Here is an 18,950-nt window from a genome sequence, read left to right on the forward strand (position 1 = left end):
AAACCCCAATGCTCTTTTCTTAAACCAGCTCCCAAATTATTTTAAATCCTTGTCCCCAACTGGTACGAACTTTGCTAACTCTCCTCATATAAGAGCAATGACTTCATCCTTCTGGTGTTAATTTATGCTCTAAAACTTCAATATGTCCTTGTAGTTCCACACTATTGTTAGCTCCAGCGAAGTAATTTTGTTTTAAAACACTCTCTCTTTGTTTTTGCATTAGCCTTGAATGCTGCTTTATTTTGTTCTGATACCGGTGGCTTAGGGTCCTGTAGACAGATTTAATTTGGATAGAGTCAATTCGTTTTCAGCTGTCCTTAACTCTTGTCATTTTGAGGTTTCAGCGTTCCTTCAATCGCAGAAGTCTGAGCTGCTGACTCTGAGCACCCTTTGAGTCAAACCATTGTCTTTTACAACAGATTCAGAGATAAGTATATGTTCTTCCAAGTTCATTGGACTTGCTGCTACATCATTATCTTTAATAATTTCAATACATCTTGTGGAAACATCCAGAGAAAGCACATGGTTTCCTGCTGGATCATTTCCCAGCATAAGGTCAACATTATTAATAGGCAATTTTAGACCTCACTGCCACAATAACAGAATCATCGACTAAAACACTCTTTAAATTCACTCTACACAACAGAACAGGCAAACAATTTCCATCAATGCCTTGTCTCAAATACACTTCTATTTGGTGAACTCTCTCAAGGGCAATTGACATCTTTTGCTAACACCTGGGTTTTAGCCAACCTTGTATTCCTAAGAATGTCTATCTTTTTGGCTCATTTATCAGACAAAAATGTAGTTACTTCACCCTTAACTATAAAACTGCCATAATCTTTTAGGTTCTGGTTTATAGTCACTATAAATACATTGGATGGTATTGGTTTGTCACAAGCTTCACTCACCGGTACAGCATTTTCTGGAACAACACAAGTTCCAACAAAAGCTATAAGTTTAGCTTTATTTTCAAGCAGCCTTTTACATGCCCTGTTGCTATGGCAAAAGTAACATGTTGGCCCCCTTGAATCATATCTATGTCCTATATTGTCATTTTTACGACTCTGAGAAGCATCTGTCTTTTCATTTCTGCCATCCTCCTCATGGTAATTAATGTCTTGTTCATTTCCACTCATCTCTCCAGGGAGACTCTGGGCTGAAAGTGGCACGAGGACAGAGAAGGAGTTCCAAGGAGACTGGGGCAGCCAGCTGCCACAGCTGCTAGAGTTCGGAAACAGAAATCGAGGTGTGACATCGTAGGAAAGTCATTTTGATTGGCTGGTGAATATTGCTGCTTAGACACTCAGCCTCAACAACTGGAAGATTTAAAAGTGATAAAAGTATTAAGTATTAATAATGAGAAACAAATGAGTAGCTGGTGAGTATTATCTTTTATTTTTTTAAGTAAGGTTAATTACAATTTCTAAAGTGCTGTTAAGTATTTACCAGTACTAGTAAGGTTTATTAATAGTGGTGTGTTTTCTCATATCAGCAAGGTTTTTATTTTAGCAGTAGCAAGGTTAACTAATAAATAAAGAAATGGCAGGGCTGGTTCAACCTCGAGTGCCCATCCTGTGCTATGTGGGAACTTCAGGATACTTCCCATATCCTGGATAACCAATTGTGTAGTGGCACAAGTGGTTAGAGTCTGGGATTCTCTGGCTGAGAGTAGGATGGAGGTAGGTTCAATTGAAGCATTCAAAAGGGAATTTAGGTGTTATTTGAAAAGAAAGAATGTGCAGGGTTATGGGCAGAAGGTGGGAGAATGGAACTAACAAGAGTTTCTTATTTGGAGAGCTAGTGCAGACACAAAGGGCCTCCTTCTGTGCCGTACCAATCCTGTGATGCAGAAGGAGGCCATTCGGCCCATCGTGTCTGCACTGGCTCTCTGAGCTGGTTTGTTGCTACCCACATATTTGTGGGATAGTTCATCACCAGCCATAACTACTGCCTCCTTTATTTAGAAAGTTTACAGTCTTTTAGATGTCACATGATTCCTAAAGGAATACTGTTTTTATATTCTTCCATTAATATTTAAGGTTTTCAAGATCTTGCTCCAGCACCCTAGCCATTGATCAAACACTATTTCTTTTTCTCTAGCAAATTCCCACAAATGTTACATGTCTGAATTTGTCTCTTCCTCAGATTTCTAAATTTGTGCCTACAAGCTTATGGGACTAAATCATATGCATTAAGTACAGCAGTCTTAACTGAAAGATAATCTGCAGACTGTTCATCTGAAAGCATTGAACTAAACCTCCAACACTTTCCCTACCAAAACACTGCAATAGAATTTTCCAAATTTCTCTTTGCTATTGTAACTTGGTAGCAATTTTCTCAAACAAGACAAAATACATTTCAACTCCTTCCTCACTGAATTTAGGCAATAGGTGAATATTCCTTGCCAAATCAAAACCTGGAGTTAAATCTGATCCATTGTCAAATCTGTCTGCTACTCTGTTCCCATAATTGAAGCCTCCCTGTCCAGTTCAAATTTGCTGGCTTCCCTTTCTCTTTACAATTCAAGGCTTTCCTTTCTCGTACTCTGAAATTCAAGTTTTCACATTTCCCTCTTTTTCGTCATTTTTTTTTTAACCCATTTCCCTTTCTTTTATCCTCTCCTAAGTGTTCAGTTTATTTTAAATTTTCCATTTCAAGTTGATTCATCTGCAACTGAATCCTCGCTAACTCCATCTGCATTTTACCTGGATTAGTCTTTTCTTCCTCAAGATTCAGATATTGAGCCATTACTTCAACTATTTTGGACTTCTTGCTGCCTACTTTTAAATACATTTCCAATTTTTCTGTTATTTCTTTCAAATTAAGCTTTGTTAGCTGTTTCAAGGTACTCAAAGACAAGTCCTTTCTTTCAAGGAATGAACCAATCAGTAGACGTAGCCATTTTAACCTTTTAACAAATACAGCAAAAGTCACTGTTAAACCTTACTCTGGCCAAATCCAGTGTACCTGTCTCAATCTGTGGATTTGAGAACCCAGATGAGTCCTCTCTGTTATGAGCCCCGTTGAGACCAGTAACTTTTTAGAAGCAATTCAAACTTCCAGTTGATGGCTGAAAGGATGACAAGGTTTCACGTTTTAAGATAAAATTAAAAAACTGTGGAAGCTGGAAATGCAAAACAAAAACAAAAATACCTGGAAAAACTCAGGAGGTCTGGCAGCATCTCCTCCCCCACCCCCCGCCATCACCCCATTAAACCAGCTTATATTTCACCTCTTTTCTATTTTTACTTAGTTCTGTTGAAGAGTCATACGGACTCGAAACGTTAACTGTGTTCCTCTCCGCAGATGCTGCCAGACCTGCTGAGTTTTTCCAGGTATTTTTGTTTTTGTTTCATGTTTTAAGACTTTTATTGTGACAGACTAAAAGCACTATTCATTAAACTTTATTGTCGTCAGCCACTTATGCTTTAAACTACAGAACTTACCCCTTTTACTTTTAGCACACCTGAAAAACCCACTTCACAGGTATACATTACACTGTCCCTTAAGTAGACATTCAATTCTCCCAAAATCATTCCAAGGCGATTCTTAGCTCTTGAGTGCTTACTTTCATTCTTTTCCTTTCCCAGCCAGGCAACTTTTCACCCCAGGACTACCTTTCATGGTGAAGGTTTTTCCTGGTGATTCTCGCTCCAGCTAGGCAAATCTTCCAACCTCGTTTCAAATCCTCACAAATTTGTTCTTTTAAATCTGAGTGTAAGCTCCCACTTACATTTTTACACAGTGAACTCTAGAGACTTTCGGCATCTAGCTGCTCTCTCCCCCAGATCCAGGCAGACTATGTCTGAGAGTTGCAGGGATACCTTAGAAACCTTTCTCCTCTCAAAGCCTATCTCTATGGCAACATTAATCATAAGGGCCTTGTATCCACGTAGAAATGCTGGTCAACGATCCTGAAGACCTCCAACTCTCTTATCTTGAAAGTAAATGGACAATTTAAAGCATAACTGTTTATAACCTGACATTCTAAACACCTTCCTGAGATGTGAGACTAGCACCCTAACCACTGTAAACACAGATGCTGCTACCATTGTCTCCAGGTGTGAACACCTTAAGTTTTGTTTCCAGCAAAACAATCTTGGCCTTCCTTTAATCTTTAACAGTCCCCTCGCTCAGGCCTGTTGTCAGGCAGACTTCAGAACAGGTCACATGATGCCCTTCATTTTACACTGAATTAAAGACAGTCCCAAAACATCATAATGTTATAAACATCATAATTGTAAGTTTGGTTTGGCCTCACTTAGTATACTGACAGCAAATTATATTTATATAGCACCTATTATGTAATAAAACATCCCAAGGCACTTCACAGGAGCATAAAATATATGATGCAAAGTCACATAAGAAACTATTAGGTTAGGACCGAAGGCTTGGTCAAAGAGGTAGATTTTAAGTAGTGTCTGAAAGGAGGAATGTGAGGTAGAGCACCAGAGAGCAATTCCAGAGCTTGGGGCCATGAGACACGGCCACCAATGATGGAGCAATTATAATTGGTAATGTATGAGGGGCCAGAATTAAAGGGACACCAATATCTCAAAAGGTTGTGGGTTGGAAGAAATTACAGAGGTGGGAGGGGCATAACCACAGGGAGATCGGAAAACATGGATAAGAATTTTAAAATCAAGACGTTGCTTGACCAGGAGCCAATGTAGGTCAGCGAGCACAGGGGTGATAGGGAAATTAGACTTTGAGGCAATATAATTTTGGATGACTTCAAGTTTAGAGGGTAAAATGTGGGAGACTAGCCAGGAATGCATGCAATTGTTGAGTCTAGAGGTTACCATAGCATGTATGAAGGTTTCAGCAACAGAGCACCAAAGATAGGGGTGAAGTCAAGTGATGTCACAGGAGGTGGAAATAGGCAGTCTTAGTGATGAGGTCAGAAGTTCATCTCAGGATTAACTGTGGCTCCAAGATTGTGAACAGACCAGCTTAGTCACAGACTGTTGCCAAGGAGAGGGTTGGAGTAGGCAGTTAGGGAATGGGGAACATTGTCCAAAAACAATGGTTTCAGTCTTTCCAATATTTAATTAATGGAAATTTCTGCTCACCCAGTATCAGATGCCGTATAAGTAGTCTGATAATTTAGCAACAACGGAATCAAGAGAGGTGGTGAGGTAGAGATGGGTGTCGTCAGAAATCTAACACCCGTCTTAAGGACAGCATGTGGATGAGAACTAGGAGGGGGCCAAGGATAGATCTTTGGGGGAAACACCAGAGATAATGGCACAGGGGCAAGAAGAGAAGCCATTGCAAGTAATCCTCTGGCTACAATTAGATAAATAAGAATGGAACCAGGTGAGAACAGTTCCACCCAGCAGGAAAACAGTGGAGAGGTGCTGGATGACAATGGTGTGGTGAACCCTATCAGATTGCAGACAGGAAGAAAAAGGACAAGGAGGAAAATTTACCTTTGCCACAGTCACACAGGATGTCATTTGTGACTTTGCTAAGATCTGTACTGTGGGAGGTGTGGGAATCTGATTGGGGATTCAAACATGGGGTTCTGGGAGACAAGACGTTCAAGGTCTTGAAAAGAAAGGAAGATTGGAAATGAGACGGTAGTTTGCAAGGACGGACGGGTCAAGGATTTTTTTGGGGGAGAGGGATGATGACAGATTCAAAGGCAAGGGAAAACACCTGAAGGGGGTGGGGGTGGCAGGAAGGGAAATTGGTATGCGACCATATTTTGTGCATAAAAGACAACATATACCAGTTCATGCAGCCTAGGCCTTGCAAGGTCTGACTAGTTTTTAAATTTGCACAAAGGGATAACCAGATATTCTTGAAGATAGTTGTTTTTTTTTAACTCAATTTACAACCAACAATTTCTCTCTCCCAGATGGTATTGGTGGATGGTGTACTGTGTCATGATACTTTAGGCATTACAGCTTGCATGAAGCAGGTTTTATGGACCGGTTACATACGAACATACAGATTAGCAGCAGTAGCCATTTAGTACCTTGAGCCTGCTTTTCCATTTGATAAGATCATGGCTGATCTGATTGTGGCCTCAACACCACCTTCCTGTCTACCCCCTATACCCTTTGACTCCCTTGGCAATCTAAAATCTATCTAATTCAGCCTTAAAAACATTCAATGACCCTGCTTCCACTGCTGTCTGGTGAAGAGAATTCCATATACATCCAACCCTCAAAATTTCTCGAGTCTTAAATAGGAGCCACCTTATTTTTAAGCAGCTCCCCCCCACATCCCACTCTCTAGTTCTAGTCTGTCCTACAAGGGGAAACATCCACTCTGTATCCACCCTGTCAAGTCCCCTCAGGATCTTGTATGTTTCAATAAGATCACGTCTCATTCTTCTAAACACTCAATGGAAACAGGCCCAATCTGTCCAACTTTTCCTCACAAGCCAAGTCCTTCATCACAGGAATCAGTTGAATGAATCTGTACGGCTTATGCTATTATATCTTTTTTCAAGTAGGAAGACCAAAACTGTAGACAGTACTCCAAATATAGTCTCACCAATTGTAGCAAAACTTCCCCATATATTCCGTTCCCCTTACAATAAACGACATTCCATTTGCTTTCCTAATCATTTGCCGTACCCACATATAACTTTTTGAAGTTCACGTACCAGAGCACTCATATCTCTCTTTTTGCAATCTTTCTCCATTTAAATATTCTACATTGCTATTCTTCCTGCCCAAGTCTACCTCAGCTGGAACAGGAATTGAACCCATACTGTTGGCATTATTGTGAACCGCATGCAAGCCATCTAGACAATTCAGCTAACAGGCTCCCATTTGAGCTCCTGTTCTCTGGATTATTAGTCCATGCCTTTGAGTTTCTAGATCAGTTACATAATCACTAGACCTCCTCCAAGCCCAAAAAGTTTATGACAAGAAGTGTTAAGCCAGCAATATGTTATCAGCCACCAGAATGATTAGATCAACTATTTCCTTTTAAATTACAAGTGTTATGAATTCTGAAGCTGCTTTAAAACTGCAAAGGACAAAGGTCAGCTCTCCCTTTAAAAAAGTCTTGTCTGAGCCTATGGGATCCAAGGCAATTTGGCAAATTGGATCCAGAATTGGCTGAGTGGCAGGAAGCTGAGGGGGATGGTCGAGGAGTGTTTTTGTAACTGGATGCCTGTGTCCACTGGGGTTCCACAGGGATCGGTGTTGGGTCCCTTGCTGTTTGTGGTATGTATAAACGATTTAGACTTGAATGTAGGAGGGTTGATCAGTAAGTTCGCGGATGACAGGAAAATTGGTGGTGTGGTAAATAGTGAGGAGGATATATACGGGCTGGTCAGATGGGCTGAGCAGTGGCAAATGGAACTTAATCTGGATAAGTGTGAGGTGATGCACTGGGGCAGGACAAACAAGGCACAGGAATACACGATCAATGGTAGGGCCCTGAGAAGTACCGAGGATCAGAGGGACCATGGTGTGCATGTCCACCGGTCCCTTAAGGTAGCGGGACAGGTAGATAAGGTGGTTAAGAAGGCATATGGGATACTTGTCTTTATTAGCCAAGGCATAGAATATAAGAGCAGGGAGGTTATGCTGGAACTGTATAAAACGCTGGTTAGGCCACAGCTAGAGTATTGTGCGCATTTCTGGAATCCACATTATAGGAAAGATGTGATTGCACAAGAGAGAGTGCAGAGGAGATTTACCAGGATGTTGCCTGGGCTGTAGAGTTTTAATTATGAGGAGAGTTTGGATAGACTGGGGTTATTTCCCCTGGAGCAGAGGAGATTGAGGGGGGACATGATTGAGGTGTATAAAATTATGAGGGGCATAGATAAGGTAGTTAGGAAGGAACTTTTCCCCTTGGTGGAGGGATCAATAACCAGGGGGCATAGATTTAAGTTAAGGGGCAGGAGGTTTAGAGATGTGAGGAATATTTTTTTTCACCCAGAGGGTGGTGGGAATCTGGAACACTCTGCCTGAAAGGGTGGTAGAGGCAGAAACCCTCATAACATTTAAGTAGTATTTGGATGTGCACTTGCAATGCCATGGCACAGAAGGCTATGGGCCTCGCGCTGGAAAATGGGATCAGAATAGTTAGGTACTTGTTTGACGGGCGCAGACTCGATGGGCCAAAGGGCCTTTTTCTGTGCTGTAGACTTCTATGACTCTATGACTAAAATGGACGAGTTCACATTTTCCCACATCATTCTCCATCTGCCAATTTTTTGCCCTCACTTTTTAACATATCTAAATCCCTATCCTCTTCAATTTACTTTCCTACCTATCTTTGTGTCATCATCAGCTGCTCTTGTTCTGCCCATCATTTTCATACATTTATAAATTCCAAAACTGAGTAATTTGTGGGAACTGAGTGGCCAGATTGAGCAATCAGGGTAATAATTTTGACAAAAATTAACAGGATGGAAGATTGTGTGCACACAGTGGCTGGAGATGTGCAACTTTCATTCAGAAGGAAGATGGTTACTCTGGTTTATACTATTCAAGTAGTCCGATAGGTAAATGGTTAGCATTTCTGAAAGATGCATACTTCTATTTTAATTATCACCAAATATCACAGGAAGGAAGCTTGGTTTAGAATAGTTACATCACAGAATGTCATTCAGCTCGAGCCCATGTAGCTCCAACAGCAACTCAACTGGTCCCACTTTCCCACCCCTTGTCTGTAGCCCTGCAATTTCTCTCTTCAGGTACTTATCCAGTTCACTTTTGAATGCCCCCAATTAATTTACTTCCACCATACTCTCAGGAAATGCACTGGATCCTAACCACTCACTGCGTAAGTAAGTTTTTCTTCATTTTGCTGTTACTTCTTCTGCCAATCACCTAAATCAGTGTCCTCTGGAACTCAAGCCCTTCACTAGTGGGAACAGTTTCCACCTATGGTCTAGACCCCTCACGATTTTGAGCACCTCTATCAAATCTCTCATGTTGCTGCACACAGGACAGGACTTTCAAGCGGCAGGTGTGCCACACAAACCAATAGGAGTTGAAGGGAATTCAGGTACAAGACTCACGTGTAAGAACAAGCTTCAGAATCCAAGTATAACAGTATCACCAAATCCTTGGCTGTCGAGGGCTGGGGACAAATTAATGGCATCAATTTCTTTAGTGCTTCATATAGCTAAATCGCATTGTCTATTGGTCTCTGTTACCAACATTGCTACCATAGCTAGTCATGATAGCTCAGACACCATTGCTGTAACACCTACTAGAGGTTATTCTGAAATTCAAGTTATGACTTCATTTAGGATTTATAGAAGTTGCCGCTTACTGGGATCTCCTGGAATTCCCATTTTCATCTCCTATGATTTGGATCTGAGCTAAAATTCTCAGCTCCATCCAGGATAGTAAAGCCTTAAAAGTCCTAACATTTGCAACAGAAAGACTACTTGAATACAGTCTTCCGTAATGGACAAAATATTAGAAGGCCACTTTTTTTTTCACAATGACCCAATGAAGATTGAGATTAGTGAAGACTATACTCTTAGAGGAAGAAAGTTTATTTGTGTGCTGTTCATCATAGAGGTGGTGCATTTCTACTGCTAGATCCTGTTTTTATTAATCAAACCAAATTGAGGTAGGATATTCAGTTAGATATCTAGAACAGCTGGTGCCATAGACAAATGTTACATATTTCAGGTCTGAGAATTCTCCAAGGAAATAAAACAGATTTGTTTGAGAGAATTCTCCTCCTAGTGAAATAATTTGAAGAACTGCTGCAACAGTTACATTTATCTCAGCAGCTCAGAACAAGGCAATCAGAAGCAGCACATTGTTCTTTCACTCATTCAACACATCTACTTGCCATCAGTAATCCGCCAGCAGTATAGAAGCTGGTAAGAGGTGAATATTTTTTGGGAATGTGTAACAGAAGTAGCTTATGACTTCAGCTGCTTTTTCTTAAAATTGAGGAACTGACAGATTTTCCTACTGGAACCAAAGCTTCCTGAAATATCAAAATATGTACAGAAGTTCACATTTAGAATTTATTCAGAGGTTTTGTTTGGAAGAGTAAACCCCACCTCAGTGCAAAATCAAACTTAAGTGTGTTTGTTTATAATGTCATATTGCGATTTATAATGAAATACTTATAAAGGACTCTGATGGCCCTCCCTAGACACAAGGGCATAGTGACATATCAAGGTTACAGCATTATTTGTCATCCTTAGATTGGTGCTTGCATGAGCTTTTCACATCTCCAGACTATTCCCTGTTTGACCTAGACTCAAGAAAATTTCTTCCTGGTCCAATAACCTTCAGAGGTTTTCATAAACCATAGGTGGTGAGGATGAGCATCACTGAAGCCAAGTTAGCATCTTAGCAAATAAGACCTCTCCTTAAGCTCTAATGAGTTTGGAACATAATTCGTATTCTAGTAACTCTACAATATTGCAATACTGTTACATTATTTGCTAAGCGTGTTACTGGGAAATATACACGATATTTTGCACAAACCTTAATGTTGGGTTTTAGCAACAAAATGAAGCAAGTCCATTTGAGCTATGATTTGAATAAAAATATTGACAAAGCCAAGCCCTTCAGAATTAGGATAAACAAGAAAACCCTTACAACACAGATTATCCAACAGAGCAATATGCAACTTTTATACTTTGCAACAATAATTCTTGATCAAGCAAGGAGCCAACAGAAAAATTGAGGGATATTCAAGACAGGGCAATGAGACTGACCGAATTGCTCCACGGAGAGACATGAACTCAATGGGCTGAAAGGCCTCCTTCTGTACCATAAATGACTAAGTGGAGAAGGGTCAGCTAGTTGGTAGGAAATTCTTAAAAAAGACAGTGTCCATGTAGGACCACTCCCCCCCTCAAATATCTATGGCAGATGAATATTCTAGATGATTTAGTTAATCAATTCACCAACCCCAAAACATGACAAAGATGATCATTTTTTGTTAGGTTGCTTTGACCAAAAACGTAACAGATCTATAGTATGACAGATATGTTTTCAAATTATTTTCCTCTAAAACCATTACTAGACAAAGTATAACCACAAAATGGTGGCAAGTAAATGACAAAATACATCTTAGATTGGTTTTTAATAATTTTCAATATACAAAAGATGGGCATTTTATTTGTAACACTAAAATAATGGACAAATTTCCAACTAGGAAGGAAATAGAGGCAGAGAAAAATCATATTTCCATAATGTAGCCCAATTAACCTCCTTTCTGGTTCTAATCTTTAGTGAATAAACTATCAACATCAGAACAAATGCAGTGATTAGCTTTAAATATTACAACTGATCAAATTAAATTAGCAATAAACTATTCTTTAGCAATGTTCTATATTTAATCAGAATATTTTAAAAATTATAAATGTACCAACATTTCCAAGACAATTTTGTTGAAATATGAAACTTTATTGTTAGTAGAAATTGATTTGAGTAGAAAAACACCCTGTAGTTTTAAGACCAAGTTTGATTTTTCTTACAGCATACTGAAATCTTAGGGCAGTAAAAGGAATAAAGGCCACAGAAGAATTCAGGAAATATTTTACCGCTGTAGTTACAACCACAATGGGTAGTGGGAACTTTTGGCACCACAACGATTTCCTGCAGTTGATCCAATGTCAATTTCACCATACAAAGTTCATGCAAGGTATTTATAGCCAACTCATTTCTTGCACATCAAATGAACTGGCTTGCCACATACACACAACATATTTTGGGACACGCTATAACTATCAACATACAACTGATAATGTATAAAGATCTGAACCATTCTATACACTTTCCATTACAGTGCAATTTACAGTCATTATCATGCAGTGATCATTCTATCATCAACCTGTTTAACACTGTCCAAGAGCATGTCTGCTTTTAGTGGTGGCAAAAGCATCAAGGTGTTACAATAGCACTCTGAAGGACCTTCAAGAATTTCCACTTCCACACCTGCAAATACTGCTCAGATGTAAACGTGTAGAAGCAATCATTGTTAAATATGGACTGAAACTTCTGCAAAGTGCACTTATTTAGAAAGGAGGTACATTTTAATTTTGCTTACACTAACAAAACAAAGCTCTTTTGACTTTACAGAAAATAAGAGTGTCTTTTCCTTTGTGGATGTGCACGTGCACACATGATTTTTGACAAGATATTCCAATCATGGGTATGCTGCATCCAAGTAATAAGTTTAATACTCTTCTTGTTCTTCAGGTTGTTCATCTGCTACATCTGGCACAGCAAATCCCTCCTGAAACAACAACATTGAGCATTTAAGCAACATTCAAATTAGGCAGATCACATCAGTGAAAAGGGTTGAAAAGTTGGTCCCAGGTTAGGATCTTCTGACTATTTTCAACATAATGTATGTTATAATTAAATTTCCTTAAAATGTGGTATTCTAAAGCTTAACATATTTGTGCAAGTAAAAGAAAAGGGAATCTGAAATCATAAGCAGTAAAGATGCTCATAATTTAGCTTTGATTATATTTTCTCAGAATACAAACAAGCAATTTATTAACTTGTCTCAGAAACGAAACAGCAGACATCCGCGTGTTGGAAATTTTGTTCCCTCAGGGAATGAAGAGCCAAAAATAAATCAGAATCACCAATATCAATGCAGATAGTCTGGCTCTTGGAAACAGGAGACTTACTGTCTAGGTAGTCAAATGGAAAAAGGCTGTGAGCAGGATGAAATGCAGAAATTAGAAAATGGCTTGAATTCAAGGCGGGTTATTAAAATGAAGTAGCATAGCTTCTTAATTCATTTTACAAATACAGGTTGTAAGATGGAAATTTACCTGGGTCACAGGTTTCTAGGAGAGACCTGAATGAATAACAATTGGTAGCAGTGGTGAAATACAGAGTTGAACTGGTGATGAAAGTGATTTCAAATGGTTAGAATCGAAAAAGCGAATAGAACATAAACAGAAATAACAAAAAAAGTCCAAATGAAAAGTCGATGTTAAGTTGGCACAGTTGACAGCCAACAAGTGACTGAATGAGTTTCAGTTAAATTTCGAAGGATGTAGACATGAAGAGCAATGCTGGTAGGAAGAGATGGAACACGAATTCAAGGCCAACAAGAAAGAGAACAGCATCAGCAAGTTGAAAGGAAAGAACGAACATCATCACAGCCTTGTATTGGCACACAAAAGCATGAGTAGCAAGTGTGGTAAGGGGGTTTGCAAAACTTAGGGTCAACCATTTCCTTAAATCAAATCTAATTCCAAATTTTAAAGGGGCAGGTTCATAGTTGTGCCCCAACAGCTGAATTGTTAACTAATCATCACAAGTGGTACAAAAATGAACAGGAAGCCAACCTATAACACCAATAAGCAATAAGGCTTGTGTTCGTTCCTCAGATCATTCTTACTGGTAATACGAACTATGTCATACAGACAAAAAAAAATGAACAAAAGATCTGAACAAAAAAGGCACTGAAAGGCAATGATATTAAAGACTACAAATATCTTTCACACTTAAGGTTAGGTGTGTAAAGCTCCCAAGCAGCTAGATCATTTTATACCGTCGAAAACAGATAAACCATTGCATGGATGAAAGATTGTTAAAGATGAAATTTATAAGATTTTTATGTTTGGGACTCTTTCTTTAATTTAAGGTAAAATGGAAGGAGTGGAATAAACGGTGGAATTTTGCCTGACAAGAAGCTTGGGTGGCTCAGTTGTTGGGGTGGCAGCTGATTTACTGGGAAGGTGGTGCACAATATTCATACCTGTCTCTCAGGGAGGGGGAGCGTGAGCACGCATGAGCGGCAGCCAGTCCTGCACCAAGCAAAGAAAATGCTGCCTTTATTATTCACCGCATTGTCAGTGGATGGGAACTTGTGCTCAGATTGAACAGACTAATTTTGTGAAGATTTAAACAAAACTGGAAGATTCACTGAACTTTGTCTAGAAGGTGGAATCTCCAGGGTAACTTCGAAAATCAACCCTAGGATTAGAAGCTACCTAGATGGAAAAGGAAGCAGGCCATCAGGAGTGGAGAACAGCTTCGAACTGATTCTGGGAGGAAAAAATGCCCATTAAAGGGACAATGTAACATATAACCATGGCACAGGGGATTTTCGGCTGTTTTTAAAAATTAAAGGGAGAAAACGTTTCTGTAGTCTAGAATTTAAATTGACTAAACATTATTTTTGTAGGCAATGTTGTTTTTAGCGTGTTTGATACAGCGGAGGTTATGTGATATTGTGGGAATGCAGTAAGCCAGTGAGCAAGGATAGTTTATTGAGGTAGCAGATGGAGAGGCAAGACAGAACCTAAGCTTCTGCCATGAGAGCAAGGTGGAAAGGGGACTCAGTAATCTAGTTGCAGGATTGCAAGGATAACACAGGGCTTTATATTGGCACTGGCTCACCCGCTGCATTAAATGTGGGGCAATAATGTTGCTCGCTGTCAGGCCTGCCAACCACAGGGCTTTACTTCTCTTGGGTAGGTTTCCATGCAGCTAGCAAACTTTCAGGGTGTGGAAGGATCAGAAATCACAGTGATGGTCCAGCATGCACAATACCCAATTGGGAGGATGTAATTCAGTTTGGGATTTAACATTTTCTTCCATCTCCCAGAAAGCAATTAAAAATATTACTTAAAATGTCCTATTACAAAGTCAAAGTTTTAACCATGGTTCAGATGGTAGTACTCTTGCCTTCAGGTCACCAGATTGTAGTTCAAGATCCACCTTGGAACTTGAGCACAAAATATAAGCTGAACTCCAGTGCAAATACTGAGGAAGTGCTGCACTGTTGGATGTGCTGTGTTTTGGATGAGATGCTAAACCAAGGTTCCATCAGCCCTCTCTGGTGGACTGATCTGGTGAAAGATCACACAGCACTATGTCGAAGAGCAGCGGGAGAGTTCTCTCTGGGATCCTGGCTAATATCACCACAAAAACAGATTATGTCGTCATTATCACATTGTCATTTGTGAGAGCTTGCTGTGTGCAAATTGGCTGCCAGTTTTCCTACGTTACAACAGTCACCACATCTCAGAAATACTTCATTGGCTGTAAAATACTTTAGGATGTCCTGTGGTCGTGAAAGGCACTATATAAATGCGAGTTTTTTCTTTTCCATAAAGACAAGGGCCTAGAATTACCACTATGTTGCACTGGTGTTTTCAGTGCAGTTCACCTGAAATCAGCTAAACCTGCACAAAGTTTGAGGAGTTTCAAGTGCAAATTATGTGCAGCGTAAATTGAGTTTCTGCAACCTTTAACATCAATTTAAAACATTGTGCTGGAAGCTGAACCCACCCACAAACTGGCAAAGCCCCTAAACAGAATTAATCACAGGGTGCGCTTCCACTAAGTGCATCTGTTTGCAGGCCTTCAAAGAGGCTTATAAATATTTATGTTACTGTGAAACTGACTACTGTACACTAATGACTCTAGTTAATGGTTTTGTATTTTAAGTCATTTTCAGTTATTTAAAATCAGGTTACTCACAGGTGGTGGAGTAATGCTCATTAAAATGCATTTTCAAACTAATTTTAGTTGTATTAGTAAAATTGCAGCAGGCTACCACTTAAATAAAGGATTTTTTTTAGTTGAAAAAATTACATTCTAAGCACTGTCCAATTACCCTGGTTCATGGAAGATTTTATGTTCAGCGATATGCTGGTGAGTAGAAACAGAGCAACACACAAAAACCAAGATTTATGCCTGGATTACTGAAGGTACCTAAAGTGCAAACTCTACTCCATGTTGTATAACTGAAATAAAATAAGTGAATCTAATCTTAATTGTTCTGTATGTTCACCATCAGGGAATAAAGCAGTTCAACAATATACATTGTGTCTGGTCTCACTAGGTGCTTATACAGTTCCCTTTGAGATTGAAAAAAAAAGACTTGTAAAAGATACAAGGATCTGGGCCAGATCACATTGTTGAGCAATGCTATCATACAAGTAGACACACAAGGCAGTGAAAGTTGAATCCCATAAAACCAAGACTTTCAGATCACTTAAAAGCAATTGATGCCGCTGAACCCAAGAAGGTATCTATGACAGGTCTGAATTTGTAACAAGTAAATAAATTTCTAAAAGGTTTGTCCAGAGCAAATGTTTTATTAATGTGCCTATTTGAATTTCACTGCTCATGACAAACTACTCAAGTTTGGGTCTTATGCCTTCACAGCTACATTGCCCAATCCCACCCATTTATATCTAATCATTTTTAATGTATACCTTTAAAATAAAATCCAGTTAAGAAAAACATATGCAAACTAGTTTGTGCACACATAACAACTTGGTCTGTGTTTGTATTTATTCAGGATCCCTGAGCTAACATTAGCTAGCCTAAACCTAAGTTGGTACTTGAGAAACTAAAATACAATTTTCTTTTCCAGTGCTTAGATATTTTTTACTTAAATCCAGGTCCTTACTTCAATTTAAATAATTTTAAACATAAAAACGGAGGTAAACTTTTCTTGGGAAAATAGCAATTCAAGATAAAGGATAACTCAGATACTCTCCACCACATGGTCAATCCATTATAAAAGTTCTTGGGCATATACACTGAGAAGTCAAACTAATACAGAAGAAAAAAAAAAGTTCTTACGTCTGTTGCATACAAAATCTCCACAATCCGCTGGATCACTGGATCGTTATCTTGTTCATTTTCTTGGCAGATTAATTCAATATTTCTCAGTTTCCCAAAATAAAAGTCTCTTTCCTTTTCAAGGTCTTCAACTGTAATTTTTAGTACATTGATCTGTGCAAGCATAGAACATTAACGGTAATAATGCCGTGATACTTTCATTTCAAATTCAAACCAATTGAACTTTAAAAAGATGAAATAAAGGTTCATTCTGAAACATAAAACCAAATTTTACATCAATTAGACAAACAGGCAAGAAAACTCTCCTTTATTACCAAAGTAAACTGGAGCATCTATACTGTGCTATAAAATTTACCTCATTTTACTCTGAAACTAAGTAAAAGCTTGCTCTATAGACCAAGTATGATTAACACACTTTACACAGAAAATCTCTGCTACTTCAAAAGGTGTGAATTTTTCAAGTTCATAAAATAATCAATCTCTGGCGATAATCCTGGGGGATTTTAATCTACAAATAGACTGGATAAAAATCAGGTGGGAAAAGGTAGCCTAGATGAAGAGTTCATAGAGTGTTTTCAGGGATAGCTTCTTAGAGCAGCACATTCTGGAGCCAACAGAGAACGGACTATACGAGACCTGGTATTGTGCAACGAGACAGGATTAATTAATTATCTCATTGAAGGTGCCCCTAGGTAGCAGTGATCATAATATGATTGAATTTTACATTCGGTTTGAGGGAGAGGAGAGTAGGTCCAAGATTAATATTTTAAACTTAAAAAAGGGCAATTATGAGGGCATGAAAGCAGAACTAGCTAAAGTGAACTGGCGAATGAGGTTAAGAGATAGATCAATAGGGATGCAGTGGCAGACATTTAAAGGGATATTTCAGAATACTCAGAATAGATACATTCTAATGAGAAAGAAAAATTGCAAGGGGTGGATCCACCATCCATGGTTAACTAAAAAAGTTAAAGCTAATGTTAAACTTAAAGATAAAGCATATAATTGACAAGGATGGGCAGCAGGTCAGAAAACTGGACAGAATATAAAGAATAGCAAATATTAATAAGGAGGGAAAAATTGGAGTACGAGAGAAAGCTAGCTAGAAATATAAACAGATTCTAAAGATATCTAAATAAAAGAGTTAAAGTGAACATTGGTCCTAAGAAAGTGAGTCTGGGGAATTAATAATGGAAAATAAGGAGATGACATATGCATTGAACAGGTATTTTGGATCAGTCTTCACTATAGAGGATTGAAGAAACATCCCAGAAATGAAGAATTGGAAGAGGGGGAGGGACTCAGAAAAATTACAATCACCAGGGAAGTGGTACTTAGCAAATTGTTGGAGCCGCAGGCTGAAAAATCCCTGAGTCCTGATGGATTTCATCCTAGGGTCTTAAAAGTGGCTAGTGAGAGAGTTGATGCGTTGGTTTTAGTTTTCCAAAATTACCTATATTCAGGGAAGGTTCCATTAGATTGGAAAATAGCAAATGCAACTCCTTTATTCAAAAAGGGAGGGAGACAGAAAGCAGGAAACTACAGGCCAACTAGCTTAACATCTTTCATAGGTAAAATGTTACAAGCTATTAAAGACATTATGGCAGGGCATTTAAAAAAATTCTAGGCAATCAGGCCGAGTCAACATGGTTTTATAAAAGGGAAATCATGTTTAACCAATTTATTGGAGTTCTTTGAAGGAGTCACATCTGCTTTCGAAGTCCAATAGGAGGTGGATGTACTGTACTTACATTTCCAAAAGACATTTGATAAGGGGCGCACCAAAGGTTATTGTGGAAAATAAAAGCTCATGGTGTAGGGGGTAACATATTGGCATGGACAGAAGATTGGCTAGCTAACAGGAAACAAAAAATAGGCATAAATGTAGTCTTGTTCTGGTTGGCATGATGCGGTGGTGTGTCACAGGGATCAGTGCTGGGGCCTCAATTCTTTACAATTTATAATAATGACTTGGACGAAGGGACCGAAGGCATAGTTGATAATTTGGTGATGGCACAAAGATAGGTAGTAAAGTAAGTGAAGAGGACATAAGGAGGCCACACAAAGGGACATAGATAGGTTAAGTGAGTGGGCAAAGATTTTGCAAATGGAGTATATAATGTGGGAAAATGTAAAATTGCTCATTTTGGCAGGAAGAATAAAAAAGCATATTATCTAAATGGTGAGAGATTGCAGAGCTCAGATTTCAATTGTACAGGACACTGGAGAGACCATATCTGGAGTACTGTGTATGGTGCTGGTCTCCTTATTTAAGGAAGGATGGAAATGCATTCGTAGCAGTTCAGCAAAGGTTTACTTGACTAATACCAAGAATGGAAGGGTTGTCTTATGAGGAAAGGCTGGACAGGCTAGGCTTATGTCTGCTGGAGTTTAGAAGAGTAAGAGACGACTTGACTGAAA

General features: G+C 39.0%; 1 protein-coding gene across 8 annotated transcripts in view; it reads right to left on the minus strand.

The window, feature by feature from the left end:
* Positions 1–11,027: 11,027 nt before the first annotated feature.
* LOC144688496 (microtubule-associated protein RP/EB family member 1-like) overlaps positions 11,028–18,950 on the minus strand; it is a 62,060-nt gene continuing 54,137 nt past the window's right edge. For all 8 annotated transcript variants that reach the window (XM_078555137.1, XM_078555131.1, XM_078555139.1 and 5 more), the window contains 2 exons: positions 16,530–16,682; positions 11,028–12,201 (listed from right to left, as the gene is read on the minus strand). In XM_078555137.1, the coding sequence (XP_078411263.1) occupies positions 12,142–12,201; positions 16,530–16,682 (213 nt within the window). In that variant the 3' untranslated portion in view covers positions 11,028–12,141. The remainder of the gene's footprint in view (positions 12,202–16,529; positions 16,683–18,950) is intronic.

The sequence above is a fragment of the Cetorhinus maximus genome, chromosome 13 (genome assembly GCF_964194155.1).
Source record: "Cetorhinus maximus chromosome 13, sCetMax3.hap1.1, whole genome shotgun sequence".
NCBI classification, from domain to species: domain Eukaryota; kingdom Metazoa; phylum Chordata; class Chondrichthyes; order Lamniformes; family Cetorhinidae; genus Cetorhinus; species Cetorhinus maximus.